We start from the raw sequence: 25514 nt of genomic DNA, 5'->3' as shown, positions 1-25514 counted from the left end.
CTTTCCAGTGGCTGTACCACTGAAGAAAATGCCTTCTTTCGCCTGGAAATCATTACCCATAGATCTTCAGAGACATTTGGGTAGTGTGAGTTCCTCCCTGTTTTCTGGCAGGATGTTGACAGATCTAATCTTATGTAGTCCAGCACAGGTTATCACAGTTCAAGAGGGAAAGCGTCATGTCATTCCTGAAGATTATTCTTCAACACTCTGTCACTTGCTTGGACATTTCCATTCTTCCTGCCCCTTACCATGTTTTCTGAGCTTGGAAGGGGTGATAAAAGTGTCCCATCTAGAGTTGATCATCCAACAGCCATTTACTCTCAGCTTTGGACTAGTCATGAGTCTCTGCAGTTACTGCTGCTTACTTCAAAAGGAAGCTTCTTTGACCAAAGGTTGAGCAGTGCTAGTCTATACGTGCAAGCATAATTTTTAAAATGAATTTATCAAATGCTTTATGGACATTTGAGATTTCCTTTCAGTGTGTGTAGACTTATTTTAAGTTTTACCTAGTCATTTATTGCTGTACTAAGCCATCACTGCACATAGTCCTAGAGACAGTGTGCTCATACTTTATTTAGAATGTTTGTGTCAGTGTTCAAAAGGGACATTAACTGTTTTCCTTTCTCCTAGTGTCCTTAGTATTTGTATAATAGAATCGAGGAAGCATACTTTCTGTTCTCTGGGAAAATTTGCCCAAGATTGGAATCACATTTTTTTTTTTTTTAATGGTTGGTAAAATTCCCTAGTATAGCCATATTGAGTTTGGAATTTTTTTCTAAGAGTTTGGCTGCTACCTGAATTTCTTTAATAGTTGTGAATATCATTAATTTTCTCGTTTTCTATCTGTTATAATTTTCTAGAAATCTATTACCTTATTTTCAAAAATATTTTAGTATAAAATTATCCATACTCTTGTTTTTTTTTTTCCTGTTTTCTCTTTTTACTTTTGTTTTCACTTCTTTTGTGCCACCAGCCTTTACAATAATGACCTCTGTCTTACCAGAGCTGGCTATTTGTATCTTTTATTTTTGTTCTTCATCATTTCCACTGAAGGTTTTTCAAGTTTATTAAAATTCTCAGAAGTTTCTCTGTACTCTAATTTATGTTGTTTTTATATTTCATCAATTTCTGATCTTATTTTTAGTTCCTTAAAAAAACTTTTGGAAAATTTATTTTTAGATAAATGCTTACCTAGTTCATATAATTTTCTAGCCTCTTGCCTTACCTGTTTCTTTAAGGTTTTCAATTTTTCTTTAATATTATTTACCAGCATACAACAGATTTGAAAAGTGGTATTTTCATTCTCATTTAATGTTTTACTTCATTCTTATTAAGGGTTTATTTTAAAATGTATTTTCAGCTTAATAAATTTAGAAGTTTCTAGTTTTTTTGTCATTAAGATTCTTGTTTATGCTGTCATCCCTGGGTTCTTTTATATTTAAAAGGGACTTAGATTAGGTGATAAGTGGGATACGATAATATGAAAGTTTAGAGCAACTCTTAATACAATATGTAATGAGTACAGAATTTTTACTATGTCAGGTAACATTTAGCATTTCACTACAGAATGTGTCTAGTTACCAAGAATTTTGCTGTGTCACGTTCCAAAGCAAAAGAGAATAATAACTATGAACAATAGAAATATAATAATATATATGAAATATTCTAGACTTAATAGTTAATAAAAAAGAGAACTAATAAAAAAATGACATTAAGAAAGGAATGTAAAATCAAGAAATGATGAGAAGAGTTTCTATTGTGCGCATGCTCGCACACCCTCACCCACACACAAAAATAAATCCCTAGGTTTCTTAGAGTGTAAGGAAACATGTTACTTTCATGACTAAAATACTGTTGAAGTACATCAAAATATGAATAAATACCAGATAATAAGTAAGAATGCTCAATTAAAGAGCTGAACAAAATCTACAATATTTTTGTTATTTCGGTGTAGTACTAATTCACATCAGCAGGAGTGAATTGAATTTACTCTAGGAAGAATGCTCAAGTATAACTATAAATCTAACCAAGTTTTGAAAAGGAGATGAGTATGGATGGTGAGATTTTATGTGCCAACTCTCAGCGCTAAATATTACAGAAATTAAAAACAGGGTAGCCACAGAGATATGTACAAAAGAAGGAGCGGAAGAAAAATTTAGCAAAGAAACAAAGCAAAAGAAAATGCTAAGAACAGAAAAAAATTTTTTTTTTCTCTAAGTACAGTGTTTTATCTGTGTGGAAAACAAAACAAAAACAAAAAAGGTGCACACACACACACACACACACACACACACACAAATGGGCATGTAGATCAATGTAATGGAAAATTTAAGAACAACAAAATCCCTTGACATTAACTTACATAGCTAAGCCCCATGTTTTTTTGTTTGTTTGTTTGTTTTGTTTTGTTTTCACAAGTGGTAAAAATAATCATTGGAGAAAAGACATGTTCAACAATGTACTGGGATAACTGGATTTCCATATTTAGAGGAAACCAGATCCTTATCTCTCACCTTCCCTATTAATCAGCTGTATGTGGATTGAAATCCATACTGTAAGACCCCAAAATCTGACGACATTAGAAAAAAAAAAGAATAGGTAAAGACTTTCTGAAAGGGACTCCAGTAGCTCAGGAAATAAGGACAATTAATTATCAGCAAATGGAATCTGAAGAAATTAAAAGGCTTCTTCCATATAGCAAAATTAGTAATCGAAAAGGCAGCCTGCAGAGTGAGATGAAAGCCACCAGCTGTACCTGGCAGAGCATGAACACCAGAGCACACAACAGCAACATGCTTAGCAGCCTTAGCCATCTGGAAAATGCAGATTAAAACTGCTCAGAGTCCATCTCGCCCCATGTCAGAGCAGCTATCAAGAAAGTGACCAAAATGCTGGAGATGATTGAAAGAAAGGAATCTTCATTCACTGTTGATGGGAATGCAAACTGACATGATCACTATGGAAATTAGTATGAAGATTTTTTTTTCCAAGATCTAAAAATAGAACTTCTATGTGACACAGCTATTCCATCTCTGGGCACTAAAAGAACTGAGTGCCCTGTTAAAAATATACCTGTTCATCCATGGTCATGGCTGCTAGAAAAAGGAATTGCTAGGAAAACAAATCAACCTACATGTCCATCATTAGATGAATTAATGAGAATATGGGACATACACACATTGGGATTTTCAACCATAAAGGAAAATGAAATTAAGGAGTTGACAGGAAAATGGATAGAACTGGAAAATATATTAAGTAACCCAGGCCCAGAAAGACAAACACATATTCTCATATATGGATCTTAGCTTCAAATCTTGAATTTATGTGTATTTACATAGTAGTCAGAGAGCAAAGATGTCAGAAAAGTAGAAAGAGGCCCATGAGAAGCAAAAATTACTTCCAGCAGAAAATTACCCCATAATTAAATCTCAGTTACATACCCAAAACCTAAAAGTTATGATTAGTTGTATTAGCATCTGACCATTTATGGTAATTTCAAATTCTGGATTGTGTTCTATTAGCTATTGCTGTCCAAATTTAACTGCCAGATGTATTTCCTCTTCTGATTTCCACTGGGAAAAATAAGTAAATAAGATATATTTGTGGCCTCAAGAAGGAAGACTAGTAAGCAAGACATACATTTAATTTTTTTCAAAATATGCATGACCTATAATTTAAATAGAGATTGTGGGTCAGTAGTAAGCTATTTGTGAAAATATAATGGTCAGAATTCGTTCCAAACATTGAAAGTTTACAAGTTAACAAGAAAAGCAGTTCAACTGGACAACTGACTTTAGAAAATTAACTACCATCATAATTAACAGAACTGAAACTTGGAAAATGGTAGTAAATCAACAATAATGAGATAAGTCAATCAAATTGTCAAGAGTCCACGAAGCTGACTAGCAAGTGCATCTTGAGGAATGAAGAAACAGAAGTGACCGGTTCTGTTGGTTGGCATGTTTTTAGGGTGACCAGGTAGACCACATTGACACTGATGTTCACAGATTCAGTGGAGCATACCCCAAAGCCCTCACAATCTGCAGATTTTCAGCAAAAGTTTCAGGACAACTCAAGGAAAAGAATAGAGAATATTCACTTTCAAAAGAATGAATTTGGATTTCTACACAAAAATTAATTTCAATTAAGCCTATAGACTTAGGTCAACCAAAACAACAAAAGCTTACTAGGTAGTAGAGCAAGTGCTTCATGACTGCAGATGAGGCACTGATGAGTGCCTCAGACAGCAGCAATGGCAGGCAACAATGTAGAGCATTGATAAAATAGACTCTGTCAAACTTTAAGACTTGTGCTGCATGTTATAGCACCTGCCTTGTCTCAAAACAACAACCCAAACAAAAAGGTCAAAACTTGTGCACTTCAAAAAACACACAAAATAAAAAAGACTTTACAATTCAGTAATTAAGAAAAAAAGTTTGAACAGAAATTTCTTCAAAAATATGCCGAATGGTCAATAAACCTACGAAAAGGCACTCAGTGTCGTCAATCACTAAGGAAGTCCATGTTAAAACTAGGATGCTCACTCCCGGAATTTCTCTAAGAAGACAGTTGGAGAGGCCATCTATGCAGCTGACCCCCTTACAACTTTTGGTGCAAGAAAAAGATGGAGTTACCAGTTAGCACTGGCTGCTCTTCCAGAGGACCTGAGTTCAATTCTCATCAACCACATTGCAGCTCACCCCTGTCTGTAACTCCAGTTCCAGAGGATCTGCTACCTTTGTACAAACATGCAGGCAGAACACCTATGCACATACAAATAAATCTTTTTAAAAATGGAGGTATTTATGGAAAACTAACAATTTTTCAAAATATTAAACAGCTGTCAATTTGTCTAACCTTTTTAGGTATCCAAGACAGACTTGTACATGAATGTTCATAACAACATTGTTGCTAATAGCCTCAGAGTGAGAACAACTTAAAATTAGATCAATTGAATGGATAAGTAAAATGTGATATATCTGAACATTATTTGGCTGTAAAAAAAATGCTGGTATGTAATACAACACAAATCTCAATTTGCTCTGTGAAAGGAGCTAAGCACAAAAGGCCATATATTATAGATTTCACTTACATTAAATATCAGGAATAGGCAAATTGAAAAAGAGTTGTTTATGTGTGTGTGAAGATAGAAACTTGCTTTTTGGAGTGTTAGAAATGCCCTACAATTTGTTGCTGAGATGATTGTACAGCCCCTATATGTAAAAGGCACTTCAGCCGAACAGCACTGAAGCAGACACTTAAATGTATAAATTCTGTCTCAATAAAGTTTTCAAAATTGTCTGAAGCAAATGTAAAAGATGACGTTACTAATTCTTACTAGTTGGACTGCAGGCTTTTGCTATAGATTTTTGCTATATGATTTCTGTTTGTTTCAGAGAGGAGTTGCTGGTGTAGACCTTCCTGACCAGGAACTCACCACTTAGCCTGGGTTGCCCTCATTCTCATGGTCCTCTTGCCTCTTTTGAAATGCTGAGATTACAGCATCAACTAGCACACCTTATTTTATTTTATTTTTTTCATTTTAGTGTGTCCATTAAAAAAAAATGAACTGTATGTGTTGGTGAGTTCGAGGCCAGCTTGGTCTACAAGCTAGTTCCAGGACAGCCAGGGCCACACAGAGAAACCCTGTCTCAAAAAACCAACCGAACAACAATAAATCCCGCAGACACCGCAAATTCCTGGGCTCCAGCTACTAATTAAAAAGTGAATAGCTAGGCATCATGGTGCACCCCTTTAAGCGCAGCACTTTCCAGCCAGAGCTATGAAGAGTGACCTTGTCCTGTCTCAAAAGAAAAAAGTGTAAATTTCAAGTCTTTTAATAAGACCCACCTTTAGATATTGCCAGGTGTTCCCTTCTCCAAAGGAAATGACTAGATTCCTTCTAGAGCACTCATAGCAAACATAGTTACTTGGTTCCTGCTTCTTAAATATATTTAACTTAATACAGGGAAACCAAAACATCCTCAGAGTGAATATAGAGAGAAAAGATGCAGTGTAGAGAGCAAATAAAGCCTAAAAACAAATTAATCCTCTCAGAGAAGAGAAAATCGTCAGCAATTAATCTACAGTGAACAAATAGCAAAATAGTTTCTGGAACAGAAAATGATGAGAGGCTTGGCTAATAAAAGAACAAAATGTTGAAAGTAACAGGAACAAGCTATTAAGGGCTCAGTCATGAGGTTTGGTGGCTGAATGATGGCTTATACAGAGATAGAAGGAGACATGGAGTGGGAAAGAAAACAGGAAAGAAATGATAAGGCTAGTTTACAGCAATGCAGAACATGAGTTGGTGTAAGGCATGCCTAAAACAATAGCTGCCAAGATTCACCATTCATACCTTAACAAACCAACGATCAGAGGACTTTTTAAAATGGATCCACTAAAATAATGCAGAAAATGATCAGACTATTCAAATAGTGTACACAGGACCTGTAAAAAGGACTAGCGAAAGGTTGGGTTTGGATTTTTGAGAAGACACCAATAAAAGAATACCTTCAGAATTCTAAAAGCATAAACCAAAGAGATTTTTCAGATGTTCATACTCTGGCAAACTGGTGTAGTATCTCTGGCCATCCAATAACTTTAATGTTCTTGTTTCATAGTTAGGAAACTTTTGACATGGTTCCTGCCTCACTAGAGCTGAAGCCAGAATTCATCACACACCATCTACTGCAGCAAAGATGGTAGACATTGACCTAGGAAGACCTACATAAATTTTGCCATTTGCTTTTGTAATGAATGCAATGAGTTTGCAGAGGCAACAGTGGCATACATTCTAGTTAAAAATGGCCTTTGCTCAGCATCTCTGGAGCCTTTGGTAAGAAAAGCTTATATGAATATCCAGTATAGATTGTTGGATATCTTCCTGGATATAGGCTTCAAACACCAGTGTGTTTCTTCTGGAGATTTCTAATCCCTATGAAGCTTTCAGGGATGTTCCCTATGGATATTCCCTGCCAAAGCAAGTGAGTGTACATGGAAGGAGCCTGTCAGGAAGGGCCTAACATAATAGAGAGGTACTCCGTGGATTGTGGAGAATGAAAAATGTCAGGATATAGGCTGTGTAACTACCTACAACTACTGGTTCACCTTCAAGCAAGCATGGGGGCTCCAGGAAGAATATTTCTCACAGGAGAAATCTGTTTCAGTGACCTAGTTTTCTTTGAGCATTTAAATTTTTAGGAATGGAGCAGGGAGTGAGTATGTATAAAACAGAGAAAAGGAAGAATAATAAAAGTAGTTTGTAAGCATGCAGCAGTGAAGTCATTGTTCACTACACAGATCAACTGTGGTTAGTTTATGTGGCAAGTATTCAGGATTTTAACCAGAAAATGTGATAGATGCATAGGAGGCAGGAGTAATCTGTGTGTTGGGATGGGACATCACAGAATAAATTCTTCATTATTCTGCATTGGTATGTGTTCAAGGTATCTGAAATCGAAAAGTCTAAGAACATGGGAAAAAGCAGAATAAATACCTAAAATACACAAGCAGTTGCCTTCAGGAACAGGAATGAAGGAGAGGATATGTATGAATTAGGGTTTTCTGGGTTGTGTGCTATACAAGTCAGTGTAGTTTAAGCCAAAGGGGATTGTGTTACTGTATTGAGTCATGTACAAGACTTACAGGCTCAATCAGGGAATGTATCTAAAACTTATAATTCAAGGTAATTTCTTCACTGTGTGGTGTATCCTTGTGTATGTGGGGGGGGGCATGTTAAAGACCTCTGCTATTCTTTGTCGCTGGATGCCATTATTACCATCCAGGTTTCCATGCAGCAGAAAGTAACTAGAATGAAGTTAGTAATGCCATGTCCAATTTATCATAGACTACACTGAAGTCATAATATATTGCTGGATTTAAAGGCCAAATCTCAATCTTCAGGATTTATGTCACAATATAACCTTTGCTGATCCTACCCAGTTTTTCCTGCTAAATATATTTTTCTATATTCACATGACCTGTATACTACTAACTTGAATGTCCACAGAAAATACTGTTATTTATAGACACAAACAGACAGGAAAGGCCACCTTTTAACTTTCCTTTTCATTTGCAGCTTATGAGGAGCGGAACACCGACATTTGTAAGGCAGAGATGTCCAAATGACTTGGGTAATAAAATAAACACAGCTCTAGAAGCGATGCATTCATTACCTTCTGTGAGTGGCTACTGGAGGTGAAAGCTGCCTGCCAAGCAAATGCCTTCCAGGGAGCTTCCACTTGAGCAGTTTTCATTAAGTACCTCTAAATAGTAACTGTGGAATAAGGAAAACAGAATCCTCATCAAGGCTGAGGACTAGCAGCAGAATCTTAGCTTGACTTGAAATGCTGGAATTAAAAGTCTGGTGAAGGGAGAAAGAAGTGAAGTTGAGAGAAGAAGAGAACACAAGGTCAAGGATGATAGCCAGAAGTATTTGACATGAGCTGAGAATTTATACAAGGATTTGTACAGTGATACATTTGGATGGGGGCGCCATAAAGACAATAATTTGGGTGCTATTTTTTTTTTAATTTCCCCATATCCTCTTAAAGTGTCAGTAACAGAATTTGTAGTTTGACAAATTTTCAAAGGTGTTAAAGGAGATAAGATAGTGGCCAAATGTGGAAGCTGGAAATTAGATGGAGAAATACATGCAGATTTGTAAAATCCTGCAAAGGAGTCCTAAATTAGCAGGAAAGCCATGCAGCAGTTACCTTTACAGGAGCTGAGGGTTTTAGGATGTCATGGCAGCAGGCACCTCCAGAAATGAGACTATTTCTCTGAGATCTAGGACATTGTCCAATGAAGCATGAGATCATAGTTCATGCTCTATAGCAGGAGCAAAGGTAGTTTCTGGACTGTACATCATGAGGAGTGAGTAAAGTAAAGTGAATTTTTAAAATTTAGATAGTGGAAGTTTGAGCTGCTGTTTTCCTTTGGGGGAGAAGCCAGACCTGTTGCCTCCAGGAGAAAACTTGGGAGCAAGGAGGCAGCTACACCAGAACCCACAGAAATAATTTAAAAGTTAATAAGCTCTAAAACTGCAGAATAAAAGGTAATTATCACATAAAAAGTTAAGGTAATACTTGTGTGTATTTATATGGGAAAGTATATACAACATAAAGCAGTATAAATGGAGTAGAATTAGAGAAATATAGATGTGCCAAATAGGCAGAAATATTAATAGAGCCAACAAAGGGTTTACAATATACCATGTGTAAGTAATATGTAAACTAGGTTGGAAACACACTGTTGTTAATGAAAAATGGACAAAAGGGAATGAGTTAATATGATGAGATCTAAAGGCCGGCATGAATGAAAATATTTTTCTCCGTGGTGATCCAAGAAATGTAAATTATAACTTGGGTTAATACTTCACCAAGTAGTAAAAAGTTTTTAAAAAAATAAGTTTGCTCAACATTGGGAAAAATGATAGTTTCTTACAGAAAAGTTTTGGCACTATGTACTAAAGATCTTAAAATTATCCTGCAATACTGTCACTTCATTTACAAGTTTGCAACCTGAGAAATTTCATTCAATCAGTATTTTACTGGGTGTACTGTTTCAGATACTTGAAGATGAGCAAATATTTGCATGTAAGTAGTTAGTAGTAACTGTGGCCCTGTGAGCAAATAACTGTCCAGTGAGGGAAGCGGTGAATCATTTGTATAAGAACTTTTCAGCTATAAAGTATTATGATTGATGAATGATAAATGACCAATATATATGATGCTCTCTAAATAAACAGTGGCTAATATTTGAGGCATGATGCCAGTAATCCCCACTTCAAGCAATAGATTTGGAACATGTAAATAGCATGAAGACAGGTTTTCCTCCTCTACAATGTGTGCCAGAGCTATAGCAGAAAGGATCATTAATATTCAATTCACTTCATAACTTCTTTTTCCTTGTGTATTCTATGTGGAGGGTTTCAGAGAGAACATGCCATGGTGCAGGTGTGGAGGCCAGGGAACAGCTCATTGTTTGGGTTCTGGAGATTGAATTTAGACCTTCAGTCTGGGCATCTGGTGCTGGACCCACTGAGCAATCTAGCTGACTGGAGGCATCGTCTTTGAAGGATGTGGAGCAGCCTTTCTAATACCCAGAAATCTTTGTTAAGACACCAGAGTATTGCCTTTGGATATGCAGCATCTTAAGGTGTATATGCAGGTACACATTGCCTTATTATTTCTAGAACACTTACAAATGTAGTTTAAAAAAAAAAAAAACACTACATGCCTAGCTCACAGCACATTCAATTGAATAGTCAGTCAGAAATGGGACTTGTGTTAACAGCAAGAATTTCTATTATGTCTTGGTTTTTAGGAAAGATCCTTAGTGTGATATTTATCTCCTTTTAAATTATCTCACTTTTTTAGATCATGTATTCAGATGAATGAAATATTTTGCCTACATGTTTTAAATTGATTTTACATATCAAAGTAATTTTAAAAATCATATAATAGTGTATATACATATATAATAGTGCTTGTTGTTTGCTTGAGTATGCACACATATATGGGTGTGCACTTGTCCTATGTACCTATGTAGAGGTCAGAAGTACATCTCTGGTGTCTTTATCATTATCCATATTTTTTGATAGGGTCTCTCACTGAACCAGAAGTTGGTTGTTTAGGTACCCCCAATCTGTCTGTCTCTGGCCTTGCTTCTCAGCACTAGGGTTACAGACAGCACCATGCCTGACTTGTACATGGCTACTAAAGAGACTCTGATCTTCATGTTTGCACAACAATTACTTATCCACAGAGCAATCTCTCTAGCCCTATAGATAATTTTTAAGATGGAGAATTATTACACGATTCATGTAATTTTGGTAGTACTCAACCTTCAAGGCTGGTTGAATTTACTTGGTGAGTGTTTTCAGCAGGAGAGGAGAGTGGGCTGCATCCTGAGTTTCCTTATGGGGAGGGTAAAGAGCACAGAGACCTCCTCCTGGTGAATCTGGCCTCAGGGTCTCCCAGTAGACTCTGTTGATGCCTTTCATATTACTGACCAGTCATCTGGAAAATGAGATGAAGCTCGGTGGTGACTAGGATAGCTGTGTTACCATTGGTGTAAATGAAGACATCCACCAACATTAGTCTCAAGGGGAAATGGCCCACTTCTCCTTTACAGTTGATTTTCAAGTTCTTAATGGAGATCCAACATAGAGAAGCAAAGTTGAGAGCATTGAGTGTTGAAGGGGCTGTGATGGTGATTATACAAAAGGGGGAGATCAGCACCAACAAATGCCAACAGCGTGCTAGGTCAAAAGTTAAGAATGAGTTGAGCTGTGAGAAAATGTTGCACTTCCGTACTAGGAGGGTAGTGGTGGTGGGTTTGAGGGGAAAAAGAAAATCCAGAGAGGAGGAACAGCGCCCTATGGGTGAGGACTGGGAGGACTGGGAGGTGGTCCCCTAAACCCCAGCATGAATACGGTGTTGTAACGCCTGGAGCGCCATCTGGTGGGGGAAGTCAGTTTGTCAAGGAAGACACTTGAATGTAAACTTTCAAGTTTTGACACATTTTGGTACTGAAAGGAAGGTGAAAGAGAAACAGAGATTTACCCAGGAAAAATACTGGTGACTTATACCTTAATAAGGAAAAGTGTTTTCTGAACTGGCTACAGTCCTGGAATAAAGGGAGGTGGTGAGGGTAAGGAGTTGAAGTACAGAGGCCAACTCAGAAGAGGAATATCTTCTGGGAGAAGAGCAGGAGAAGAGAAGGTGCAACAAAGAGCAGGCAGGACATTGTGGGCCAATGGGACTCATTTAATTCTGTCTCTTATAAAAATATTCCAGGGCCTTACAATAATGCCCTAAGATCCTGGAGAAAATTGAGTGACACCATGAAGTTCTCAGTGTACTGTGTGGAAGACAAGATAGGACCAGACAGAACTTGAGACTGAGGACACAAGCTAATGAGTTTTCATGTCATCATCTCCACATCACAGTCTCATAAAGAGGGAATGCTGAGAAAGCCAATTTCCTGGCATAGTGTAAGGCTGGAAGGGGTAGCCTATGCAGCTTCTTAGATAAAGGTCCTGCAAGTCACAGCCAGAGTGATCATTCCCAAAGAGAGCTACAGGAGATGACAAGGGAAATGTATTTCTTGAGACAGAAAAAGAAGATGAGGGTTAAGTTCATCTGGTTAGGAAAGGGTAGAATAGAATTAAGGATTTGGGGAGAGAGATTGTGAAAGGAGGTAAAATTTGATTAACAGCATAAAGTAAAAACTAGGGAAGATATGACAGGTAAAAACATTCAGTTTAAAATGTGGCTAGTTTAGAAACTATTTTCAGTATTCCATGCTTGGCACCCCATATTTCGCAGCACCCTAACAGAGATATTTGACCTAATGGAAAAAGTTAGCCTTAGAATGAAATAGTATCTCCTTCTCTTTCCACTACCCTCAGTGCTCTCATTTTCTTTTTTATCTAGGGTAGATGGAATGACCAGTCATTATCATGTGTTTGATCCTCCATACAACCACATACATTCTCTGGTCTTTTTCTGATACAGCCACGGAGAAACTGTCTGAACACCTACCATTTACTTCCCTCCTGTATCTGGACAGCCCTTACTCATAGGGAAAAGTTCTGTCATCCTGTATTGGGCTATATAGGACCAGTTGTGAAAAAAACATTTATGTGACCATAAAATCACATAATGTGAGTTAAAGAAATGCATGATCCTTATTTATCTATCTATTTAGGTTTTCCAAGACAGGGTTTTTCTTGATAAGCCTTGGCTTATCCTGGACTTGCTTTGTAGACCAGGCTGGCCTCAAACTCACAGTGATCCTGCCTGCCTCTACCTCCCTAAGTGCTGGGATTACAGGTGTGTGCTACCACACCTGGCATGACCTGTATTTAATTTACTTTTCTCTTAACAATCTCTTCTTTTCCCTCTACATTTTAATTATCTAGATTTTTTGACTGAATATTTGGTTCATTTCTAAGCACCTTCTTTCCTTCTAATCCAATTATGTATGTGAAGCAGAAAGCTACCGGTAGTGGTCTTTTTAAAAACTCTACTATATTTGGGGTGTTTAGGCCTCTACCTCCCTTCCATCAACCCCCCAACCTTCAGTAGGAGAGAGAAAAGGTTAGTGGGGGGAGGGGTCCCAGACTCCTTTACTTCTCCTGGCTAGTTAGGGTCACAGGGTTCTTTTAGGGCTCTTCACCAATCTCCATCAACCACAGATGCAGCTAGCAGTCTCCATACTGCTGTGCCCTGAAGCGTTTCTGTCTGCCCTAAGCTGCCATACTGTCTCTGGTTTCTCCAAACTCCTCCCCTTCAACACCGAACATGACACAAAACGCCACTCTAGAATGCCACACCAAATTCCCCACCAAACACCACACCGTCTCTTTCTTGTTCTCATATTTATACTCTCAGAGTCCTAGACTATGCCCCTCTCCATGAGGCATGAAAAAGGCTGTAACCAGCTGTCAAAAGATGGAGCCCCATATGTGACAATTCACAGGTGTGGACAAACTATAGCCTAACTAAAATCCCACACTTGGGATTAGAACAAAAGCATATTTACACAATATACAAAGAAACCAACTCTTTTCCATTACATGTATGTCCCTTTAGCATTGGTGCTTATTTCCTAAACTATTTTAAACTAACACAGAGCCATTTGTAAAGATCATCATGCTAGATGAATGATCACAAGGAGCTATTCTGATAAGCAATAAGCAGCATTGGGGTGCTGAGTAGATCAACATCTGCAAATCTTGAGACTCCTACCCACACACCTCTCTCTTTCACAGAGCTACCCACTCTGTGATCTTTGAACATAAATTTCTTAGTCTCATCTCAATCTTACGTAGATGGAATCATGTAATAGATATCCTCTTGGATTAGAACATTCTGATATCACCTTTATAAAATTGGTTCCTGTATGACACATTCATCTTCCTCACGTGACGGCCTTCTGCTGTATGAGATGCAACCATGCCCTTCTCCACGCCACTGTTGACAGGTGTGTGTAGTTTGCAGGGTATGGTTTTTACAAGCAGCATTATCAACCGCTTAGACCTTGGCATCCTTCTAAGTAAGGCCTGGACCTCTGAAAGTACTATACAACTGACTGTTTAATTTGCATTTCTCTGAGAGCTTTTTCTAAACATTTTCAAACTTTATTCTTTCAGATTTTGTTTTAGTCACGTCCCTGAAGACATTCTTCTACACTCCAGTCTACACAATCAGGGAGACAACAAGAGCAAAAAACCGGGTCCCAACTGAGCAACGCAGCGGAGGCTGAGGCTGCCTTAGCCGACCGAGCCTGACAGCCAGAGTGCTGGCTCTTAGCTAGTCAGCAAGCCTAAGGAAAGCTAGTCCCATCACTTACACAGAAGCTGGCTGGTAGATTCTGCTACATCACACCCACAACAATTCATTTGTTAAAAAAAATTCTACTTCCTCTGTGCATAGAGAGGAGTTTGGTGTTTAAATTGGAAGCTATGCGGTCTAAGTCCAACTGTTCTCAGAATCCAAATTGCAGCATAATGATATTTCGTCCAACCAAGGAAGAGTTTAATGATTTTGACAAATACATTGCCTACATGGAGTCCCAAGGGGCACACCGAGCCGGCGTGGCCAAGGTCATCCCGCCCAAGGAGTGGAGAGCCAGGCAGTCCTATGAGGATGTCTCGGATCTCCTGATAGCCACGCCCCTGCAGCAAGTGGTCTCTGGGCACGCGGGTGTGTTCACACAATATCATAAGAAGAAGAAAGCCATGACGGTCGGGCAGTACCGTCACCTAGCCAACAGTAAAAAATACCGGACCCCACCACACCTGAATTTTGAAGAGTTGGAGAGAAAATACTGGAAAAATCGCCTCTATGGGTCACCAATTTATGGTGCCGATGTCAGCGGCTCCCTGTTTGATGGGAAGACTCAACATTGGAATGTGGGACACCTGGGAACAATTCAGGACCTATTGGAACAGGAATGTGGCATTGTGATCGAGGGCGTCAACACGCCCTACCTGTACTTTGGCATGTGGAAGACCACGTTTGCGTGGCACACGGAGGACATGGACCTGTACAGCATCAACTACCTGCACTTTGGGCAGCCCAAGACGTGGTATGCTGTGCCCCCTGAGCATGGCCAGCGCCTGGAGCTCCTGGCCAGGGACCTCTTCCCTGCCAGCTCCCGGGGCTGCCAGGCCTTCCTGAGGCACAAGGTGGCGCTCATCTCCCCCACCGTGCTCAGGGAGAATGGCATCCCCTTTGGCCGCATGACCCAGGAGGCTGGCGAGTTCATGGTCACTTTTCCCTATGGTTACCACGCCGGCTTCAACCATGGCTTCAACTGTGCGGAGGCCATCAACTTCGCCACCCCGCGGTGGATCGACTACGGCAAGGTGGCGTCTCAGTGCAGCTGTGGGGAGGCTCGGGTGAGCTTCTCTATGGACGCCTTTGTGCGCATCCTACAGCCTGAGCGGTATGAGCTGTGGAAACGGGGCAAAGATCAGGCAGTTGTGGACCACACAGAGACTATGGGGCCTACCACTCAGGGGCTCACCACCTGGAGGGTGAGCAAAGTACCAAAAAAACCTTGGGGCCTGAGGCATCACCGGCTTCCCCAGGTGTCACGCTCTCCTCTGTCTATAGACACTGACAGTAAAATTTCTTGCAACACCCGGGTGTGCCACACCTCCAGGCAACCATCAGGTGCCAAACGTGATGAGGTCCAGAAGCCTGACCCAGCCACAGCCCCACCACATCCTCTGGGCCTATCTTCTCCTAGTTACCATATGTCAACTGGAAGACGTGGTCTGGGTCGTCGCCCTTGTGAACTAGGAGTACAGGAATCCACCAATGAGGCTCCAGTCAAGAGGCGCCTGCCACCAGGACTGAGCCCAGAGCTTCAGTCCCAGTCCGTGAGTGGAGATGTGATAGAGAACTCTGGACTTGGGAGCCCTGGCCCACAGCATCCTGTAACAGCTCTGAAGGAGGACTGACCTCTGACCCCCGAACCTATGTGTGCCAATAGCTCATTGCCCTGCAGTAGGAAGCTCAATAGGACCTTTGCCTTAGACCGTTGACTGAGTTTGTGGGACACTGGCCATGGCTGACGGAGCTCCTTGTCAGTTCTAACTACTAGACTCACACTGCATCTTCCACTCTCCGGAATTGGCAAGCCTCAGGATACCAGTAATTCCTGGTCTACCACGGGAGGTGTCATTGGCTAATTTCAGCTGAGGCTGCTCAAAACTGACCTCCCATCCTCAGGGCTGTTAGAAAAGGCTGAAAATTCAAGTTTTCCTACTCCACAGCCATTTCTTGCAAAATGTCTAACTTTTTACTACTAGATTAGCAGTCACTAAGGAAGTGTCATACAAAAATGTCCAAAGTTATTTGAGAGTCACAGATGACCTCTTAAAGTTGGTGTATTGAAATTTGTCTCACCAGTTTTCACAAATAAAGGCAAAGCAGCCAAATATTAAAATTACTTTATTTCTAATATTGTGGAACTAATTATACAGAGCAAACTCCAAGCTGGACTTGAAACCTGAGATCTTTTGTTCCACTGTGATCATCACACGTTTATGTGTGTGTGAGCGTATATGTGCGTTCATTCTGATCCCACTATTCTATGATTCATGGGATTCAAATTTGTCTTCTCTGACAGTAAATGATCTGAAATGTTGGGCCAATCTCCAGAACAAAACTTCTTATTTCAAAATATGCTCCAATATTGCAATTCATAACTTTCCTACGTACATTTAAGGAACAGCTTATTAGAGATCAGCTGTCACAAGTTCTCCCTGAGTATCAACTGGCTCACCAGATGACTACTTCCAGTGTCTGATGGGCAGTGCTGTGCAGGGTCTGAGCTGGGCCAGGGACAAGGGTAGCACTGGGATTAAGTCCTGGCTCTCTTAGGGAACGTGGTATGATCTGAAGGAAGCCAGAATAACTGGTGCAAAGGTCCTCATGGAAATGAAGACTGAATCCAGCACAGGACCTCAAATCAACCAATGTTGGTCCAAGAGGCAGTGGGAGCTGGGACACCTCAGGACAAGTGTCCCAGGGCCCATGTGAGAAGGAGTGAACATGGCACCGAGCCTGTGCCAGGAGTCACAGGCACACAGGAGAAAGATAGGTTCTGTGGCATCCAGTGGGTGGGGAGGTCTACCTCATTGGCACTGGGTAAAAGATTGTCACAGCAGGAGAAATGATCAGGCATCCAGAGAAACTTGGCGAGTTCATGGGATGGGATGAGTTGTGGTGGGCTCACCAGAGGACAAGCCCACATCAAAATTGCAGTTGCCTGGAACCATGGTGGGTTTTTTTTTTTGTTGTTGTTGTTGTTGTTTTGTGGTTTTTTGTTGTTGTTTTGTTTTTTGTTTTTTTTTGGTAGACATCAGTTGCCCAGCCACATTTGGCAACATATTTCATACATGGGGTCACAAATGTCAAAACGGTCAAGAGTATAGCTCCACTGTCTGTAACAGCAGACATCTCACAGAGGGGCAGCACCCCTGTGTGCTGTGGGGCCTATGTCTTCCACAGCTACAGTTCTGACCACATTCTTGAGAGCCATACAGTTCCCAGAAGTGGGAACAATCATTCCAGAGGCATGGTGTCCTTATGTGCCCCCAGAGAAACACTGCCACTGTTTGCCATAACTTTGCACTGCAATCCAGGAAGTATTAAAAGTTTCTGCTTCTGTTGAAACAACACTTAGAGTCCCTTACAGAAATAGTCCTACAAAATTGGTGAGGTTTAGACCCACTTCCAATGCAAAAAACAGGCTTATATGTGGCTCTGGGAGAGACCTGCTGCTTCTAGGCTAATCCACCAGGAATAATTAGAAAGCACCTTGCCAGGGTTGGAGAAACACTCAAAAGAGAAAGAGACAAAGACATAAATCAGATCATGGACACCACTCTGTGTTCTCTTGGTCCCCTGCCCAGCTTCTCTGCTATTGGTGTGTACTGGGCCTTTACAGCCCATTCTTACTGGATGAACAGCAGGTCCTCCGTCTTATACCTATATACACAAGTCCATAATTGGGCTCATTCACTAAGACCAATGGGGAATGGAACAGGGCTGCAGACCTTACACAACTGACACCACGACATTCTTCAGGCAGCAACATGAGCAGACAGCATCACCTGCCAAAAGTAAGGCAAAGGCCTAAGCCATCAAAATCTTTAGATGTAAAACCTTGCTTTTTGGCTTCTGTAATCTGCCTCCTGCTAACTGTTTTGTTTAACTGAAAAATGATGAGAATATGGGTGAGGTTTTTTTTTTTTTTTTACTTGTTTGTTTGCTTAAAAGCTTTCTCTGAGCCTGGCCTGGTGACAAAAGCCTTTAATCCCAGGACTAAGAGAGGTTGTGGTAGGCAGATCTCATTGAGTTCCAGGCCAGGCTGGTCTAGAAAGAGAGTCCAGCACAGCTAATGGTACACACAGAAAGCATGTCTGGAAAAGGAAAAAAGAAACCCCTTCCTCTGGCAGCCAGGTGGTGGTAGGACAGAACTTTAAACCCAGCACTGAGAAGCAGAGAAGCAGAGACAGGGATATCTCTGAGTTGGGGCCAGTCTGGTGTACAACAATTAGTTTCAAACCAGCCAGAGCTACAGAGAAACCCTTTCTCAAAACACCCTCTCCCACCTTAAGCCCCCCCCAAGAGAAACCTGAAGAGTTTAAATTAGCCTGGGTGACTCCATTTTGAAATGAGGAGCCATCTTGACCAGGAGCTGAACTCAGGTACCAGGAAATAGCACAGAATGTGCACTTGGCAGAAAACAAAGTTAACCTCTCCTAGAAACAGCCTCCAGGAAATATCACAGAATAAACACTTGATAGAAAATAGAGACAATTTCCCTGGCAATAATCAGTGAGAATTGTTTAGGAAAATTCTCCCCAATGTTCCAGATGTAGTTTAGAATAATGGCAATTGTGATTATGTAGAAGGTCACCTGGGCCCTATGGCTTTTACCCAATCCTGTAACATCAAGGTATGAACCCCCCTGCTTGCTGTTATGGAAACCCCCTGCTTGCAATTTTTCCCTTTAAAAATCCTGTAAACTCAGGGCTCAGGGTCCCACTTCTCTACTTCTGTGTCAGTGACACTTGGGTCCCGAATTTGATTGCTCTTGTAATAAAGCTCTCTTGCTCTTGCATTGAGTCATCTCCTGGTGGTCTCTGAGGGTCTCATGATCCTGGCATAGCATTTGGTTCCCTGACCAGGAACCCTCAGGACTTCTAGGACTACCAACCCAGAGAGTTTAATCCCGCGGGTAAATGTCTTCTGTGTTGTCCGTCTGCTTTAAGTGTTTGTTTGCCTTTACTTTTTGTTCTTTGTTTTGAAAGGCCTTGAGGTATCTGTAGAAGTCGCAAGATGTAGATAAGGTAGATATACTGGGGGCCTACATCTGCTCGGGTCAAAAAGACGTTTTTGACCTCATCAGTTTTGCTCTGGCACTTCTGTGGCAGGGAAACCGGAGTGAGAATCTGCAGGTCTGTGAGTCAGGACCATCCACCACTTTGGAGTTTCTGCTGCAGGGAAACTGGAGCAAGAATCTGAAGGCCCGGGAGTATGACTACACAACCACTGTGTCTGTTTTTACAAGCCAGGTTTTTGGTTTCACTTCATCTCTGTGTTTGATTGTCTACTGCTTGACTTTGAGCCAGAGCTACTGCTTCATTTCTGTGTATGATTAATTGTTTGTGGTTTTGCATTTACCTGAGAATGCTTGGTTCTGCTTGTGTCCAAAGCCATGGCTCTTTTTGCTTCTTTGATTTCAGTTTTGGTCCTGGGAAATTAGCCCCACTACAAGCTGTGATTTATTGTCTTTAGTTTCACTTTTGCCTGAGACAGCTGGCTCCATCTCTGTGCGACTTACTGTTTGTTGAAATTGTCCTTTTTATGTTTTTTAATTCTTCTGATGAATAGACTGACTGACAATATGGGACAGGCTACTTTCAAACCCCTTGCCTTGGTTCTGACTCATTTTAGGGAAGTTAAGACTATTTGCTCACAGTCTTTCAGTTAATGTGAGGAAAGGAAAAATGATGATTTTTTTGCAACTTGGAATGGCCCATCTTCAATGTTGGCTGGCTGTCAGAATTAACTTTCCACCTTCCCACCATCCTTGCATGGGAGATAGAGTCTCAGAAAGCATGTGGGCACCCAGACCAAGTGCCCTATATTGTAGTTTGGAGGGATCTAGTGATTCATCCACCTCCATGGATCAAGCCTTTTCTGACCCTCACTAACAATCCTCCTTCCACAGGCTCTCTGAAACCAGAGGCAGATTCTATGGCTCTTCCCTTATGGGCCACCAGATGCTAACTTAATTGATCTTTTTGAAACTGTTCTTTTTACTCACCAGCCTACTTGGGACAATTGTGAGCAGTTTAAAACGTTGCAGACATTATAGGAGCTCCAACCAGAGATCAAACCCATATTAATAATTATTTTATGTTTTTTGATTGATCTTAAATGGTTAATATGCTTTGTATGTTTTAGTTATAAATTAAGAGTTATTAAATATGTTTAAAGGTTAAATTCAAAGTCTTGCCCTACCAATGCTTTGGTCTCTGCTGGCTCAGGTCTCTGGTGGCAGAGGTCTTACTTTCGGGTTGCTTGGGAATGCATGATTTTGCGCAGAAAGGTTTTTGCGCAAGCAGACAGCTCTTAAAGGGGCAACAGCAGCTTCTCAGGTAAGAAAGTTGCAAGCCTCTATGGTCATAAAAATTGGATTCAACAGGTAGCAAGATGTTTCTCCCTTGAAATTACAGCTAAAAGAAGTAAAAATAAATTTTGTCTGTCTGGTTTTGAATATATAAGTTTACTATGTTCTATATATCTTGATGTCTGATTATTGGCTATTAAGTATATGGCATTTTACATAACCTCTGTCCTGTCTTAAAGACCGGGTTTATAAAATAATAAGGTTTGAAACTCTGCTTATATAAAATATTAAAACTGCTCCTCCATGTGTTTGTATACAAGAACTTTTCTTGCTGGCAGCCAAAGTTTATAATATCAAAATAATACATTTGGTATTGATTTTAAAAGTACTGAATTGTTTACATTGATAAAATTTGGTTTTGACTTTTGAAATTATGGTTATGCTTTGTGACTTCATTCCTAAAAAGGATACTTTATTTTGATATTGCAAAAACAGATTTCTTCTAAAATTATGTTTATTTTAATATTGCTAAAACAGGTTTTGAAAAATGTTTAAGGCTATGAAACATTTTAAAGTTTATCAGGCATTTTAAACAATGACCTTGAGCAGTCTAATAGGGAATTTGGAACAGTTTTTCAATCCTTTGGAGGAGGACAACAGACTTTGGTATTTATTAATTTTACCAGATGAATCCAAGCCATACTGTTTGAGCCAATTAATAAAATTGCAGTTTTACAGTGTATCGTGTCAGGAGCATAAAAATCCATGGAATAATATAATAAAACAGTATATAGATATATAATAAAAATTTTTTAGGTTGTCTGAAAAGAAAGAGAAATGTCTGGCTAAATCAAAAGAATGGAACAGGAAAAAGCCTAACCTGAAGGTATATAGAATGTTATAGAGGATATGAACTGTACTTGCTTTGTTTTTTTACACCTGCAAATATGATTTGAAAAAAAAACCCTGCAAAATATGCTGCTCTCCATTTAAAAGGCTGTTTTTTTTTTAATTTTTATTTTTCTCATTAGTTACATTTTGTTAATTCTGTATCCCAGCTGTATCCCCAATCCCACCCTCCCTCCCTCATCTCCTCCCTGCCCCTTTCCAAGTCCACTGATAGGGGAGGACCTCCTCCCCTTTCATATGACTCCGTTTTGTCAGGTATTTTCAGGACTAGCTGCAAAGTCCTCCTCTGTTGCCTAACAGTACTGCTCCTCCCTTGGGAGGTGGGGAGGTCAAAGAGCCAGTCATTGAGTTCCTGTTAGAAATAGTCCTTGTTCCCCTTACTATGGGAAACCAATTGATTACTGAGCTATCACGGGTCACATTCGAGCAGAGGTTCTAGGTTTTATCCTCTCATGGTCTTTGGTTGAGTGTCCATCTCAGAAAAGACCCTGTGCCCAGATATGTTTGGTCCTTGTGGAGCTCCTATCCTTTCCACATCAAACTCCCCTTCTTTCATATGATTCCCTGCACTCTGTAAAAGGCTGATGTTTATTCAATGCAAAATGAATATAAGAAAGAACATAAGAAAATTAAGTTCTTTATTGCAGCTCCATGTTAGCCCAGGGTTGTACAGGGTTATATTCAAGTCATTGTTAATTGTTATATAAAATATATGCCTGGTTGCCAGTTCCTATATAAATGATTTAATGCTGTTTCTTCTGGTCAAAAGGTTTGAAATGGCAAGAATTGTCCGTCTCTGCTAAGGTTGCCAGCTGTGTTTAATTCTCTATCCTTTAAGCTTTTTTGCTGTTCAATCTCAATGCAATATGATAGGATGAGCAAGATTTGCTAGCTCTTCTATGTATTGTATCTGATTGAAAGTTTTGCCTTGATTTTAGTTCAGAAAGATGTTTGAAGTTATGCTAATGTCTGCAGTTGGTTTCAAGAGTGAGCTTTATTTAGTCTTTTGTTTATGTTTTCAAAGTTAAGCCCAGGATGGATAACTATAAAGTTTTCCTATGTAAATTTATTTGGGAGAGATGTGGTTTCAAACCATTTACCTAAGGAATATGCCAGAATTGGAGATTATGGTATTCTGTTTTATAGGATGCAATTTAAAATAAATAATTAAAGATAGATAAAAAATAATTCAGATATGTTGACCCTCAAGTTTGTCAGAGATCCGATGAATATGGCATTTTAACATATGTAAGCTTTTTATGACAGAGTCCCAAAATCCTGGCAGTAGCTCCCCCAAGGTCTCCAAGAAGATTGGGATACAACAGATGACTGTGACTCTGGATTACGGTATGCTAACCATGGGGCAAGACTGCCCCAACTGGCCCACTGCTAGGGCCTAGCCTAAACTGTGGACAAAACTGTGGACACCTAGAGAGTCAATGTTTCACATTGCTAAGGGTGAGGTGAAGTCATTCTCTCATCTATTTCTTCACAGAAACAGTCTCTCATTTTCTGTGCCTGGTCATTGGACCACCTCTGTTCATGATGCCATAAGACCACAGGAGCCAGGGATAACTGCCTAGGGTGATGGACTGATTAGTTGTCACTGTCATTTTGATTGGTACATGGATTGGTACATTTATTTAGCTCATAATTTACCCTTCTTAGGCCTCTGATCACATTGATGGCTAATCTAAGCTAATAGTAGCCTTGCAGCTAAAGAGCAGATAATTAGATACATTGTTAGTTAATTGGTTAGTTTATTAATTAGTTAAAATTACCAGGTACTAGGTCATTTAAAAAGGCAAACAGGTTTGCCTTTCCTACAGGCTTCATGTTAATTGTCTATGTTTAATGATAAATAGCTGGATTAAAAGATATAGAATTTATATAAAATTTGAGGATATAAAAATTTAAGTTATGAAAATTAAAAAATTATTATTTAAAGATCTGGAAAAATGTTTCAAAGTTAGTAAACAATTAAAGGGTCTAAATAAATATTTTAAGATAATATTTCAGATGTTCCCCCTACTCTGCTATTGATATGCTTATATTGTTATAAAATCTCAGAAATTCAGCGTTACAATATTGATTAAAAGAATTGGGATAAGCTGATGAAACACTGACTGCTTGTTATCCAGTCACAAGCTCGAGATTTTAATTTTCTCTTGGTTGTCTTCTGGAAATAGATTTAGAGATGCTTCTCATCACGCTAAGAACATCTTTCCAAAATATATATTTGAATATCTGCTATCTTTGAGGTAGATTTTGATACAGAATTTAGGAATATTTTAAACCCATTCCTTCTGGTTGCTTTGTTAGGGAAAGTCCAAGCATCCAGAGTTTAATACTAATACCATTAATGCACTTCTGCCTAACTTTCCAGTGTACAAGAAATGGCATGATGGCTGATTACCAACAGCTGTGCAGACAGTTTAAGTTTCAGAGCATGGATACATTTAAATTGTTTATAAAGCTTACAGAACAAACAGCTAAGAATTGATACTCATTCCATTGGATACAGTTTTACCCGTTTTTCAGGTAAAATGTTGTTGATATATTATTTTTCTTAGTCTTTTTATATATTTCCTTTTGTAAATTAAAAATTCATGAGTTTCAGGAAATCAAAAAGTCATGAGACCTGAATCTGACATAGCTCAAATGGACCCGAGATGAGTTATTTCCTTGGTTTTGGGAGTTCTCACTTTCCCCATTTATTAGACAAATTTCTAGTTTGAATTTGTCTCAGCAGATTTTCAGCTGGTTGAGACTGCAAGCTGAGATCTGAACTTGTTGGAAGCTGACATGATTTCTTACTGCCTCCTCAGGTGGACCAACTAACCAGATGCTTCTGAGGATTGCCCATTGCCCAGCGTTTGACTGGCATTTCAACCTTCCTGGCCCCTTGATGCCAGTGGTCCTATTGTCAGAACTGAAATCAATTCAGAATAAGAGACCTTCAGTCAAAAATCCCACCTATTAGGCTGAAATGCTAAGTCAAAGGGGGATCCCTGACATTAGCTATTATCTTGGGGACCTGCTTAGCTGGAGTAGGAACTAATATTGCAATACGGATGTACAAAGCCAGAATTATAACAGCTCAAAGGCAGAATGCTTTTGGTCATTTTTGGACCACTCGCTTAACAAGTTGTTAGGATATATTAAGCAAAGACTAGGGACTATACAGTTGATGGTAATGTGAACACATTACCACCAGTTTGAGGCTGACCATGGACTGTAAGATCCGAAGATTGGCCTCTTTATGAACAAAGAAATGGGAGAATGAAGAGTTTAAGTTAGCCTGGTTGACACCATTTTGAAATGAGGAGCCATCTTGACCAGGAGCTGAACTCAGGTACCAGGAAATAGCACAGAATGTGCACTTAGCAGAAAACAAAGTTAATCTTTCCTAGCAACAGTCTCCAGAAAACATCACAGAATAAATACTTGATAGAAAATAGAGACAATCTCCCTGGCAATAATCAGTGAGAACTGTTTGGGAAAATTCTCCCCAATGTTCCAGATGTAGTTTAGAAGAATGGCAATTGTGATTATGTAGAAGGTCACCTTGGCCCTATAGCTTTTACCCAATCCTGTAACATCAAGGCATGAACTCCCCTGCTTGCTCTCATTGAAACTCCTTGTTTTTAAGTTTTTCCCTTTAAAAGCCCTGTTAACCCAGGGCTTGGGGTCCCACTTCTCTACTGCCATGTCAATGAAACTTGGGTCCCAAATCTGATTGCTCTTGTAATAAAGCTCTCTTGCTCTTGCATTGAGTCACCTCCTGGTGGTCTCTGAGGGTCTTGTGATCATGGCATAACAAGCTCCCTCAAGAAAATCTCAGGGCTACACAGGGATCGACAACAACCAGCAGAATTCCAGCCAGCCAATAAAGTCTGTCTATTACTCAAGCTCCTGTCCAAGAGTCTTCTCCT

General features: G+C 39.7%; 1 protein-coding gene across 1 annotated transcript; it reads left to right on the top strand.

Moving 5' to 3' along the window:
- Window positions 1–14404: 14404 nt before the first annotated feature.
- On the top strand, window positions 14405–16551 carry Kdm4d (lysine demethylase 4D). The gene has a single exon (XM_055615672.1). It carries the CDS (start codon window positions 14477–14479, stop codon window positions 15980–15982), a length of 1506 nt encoding a protein of 501 aa, XP_055471647.1. The 5' UTR covers window positions 14405–14476; the 3' UTR covers window positions 15983–16551.
- The last annotated feature ends 8963 nt before the right edge of the window (window positions 16552–25514 follow it).

The sequence above is a fragment of the Psammomys obesus genome, unplaced genomic scaffold, assembly GCF_907164565.1.
Source record: "Psammomys obesus unplaced genomic scaffold, mPsaObe1.curated_primary_1811, whole genome shotgun sequence".
NCBI classification, from domain to species: domain Eukaryota; kingdom Metazoa; phylum Chordata; class Mammalia; order Rodentia; family Muridae; genus Psammomys; species Psammomys obesus.
This window is presented reverse-complemented; position numbering and strand designations above follow the sequence as displayed.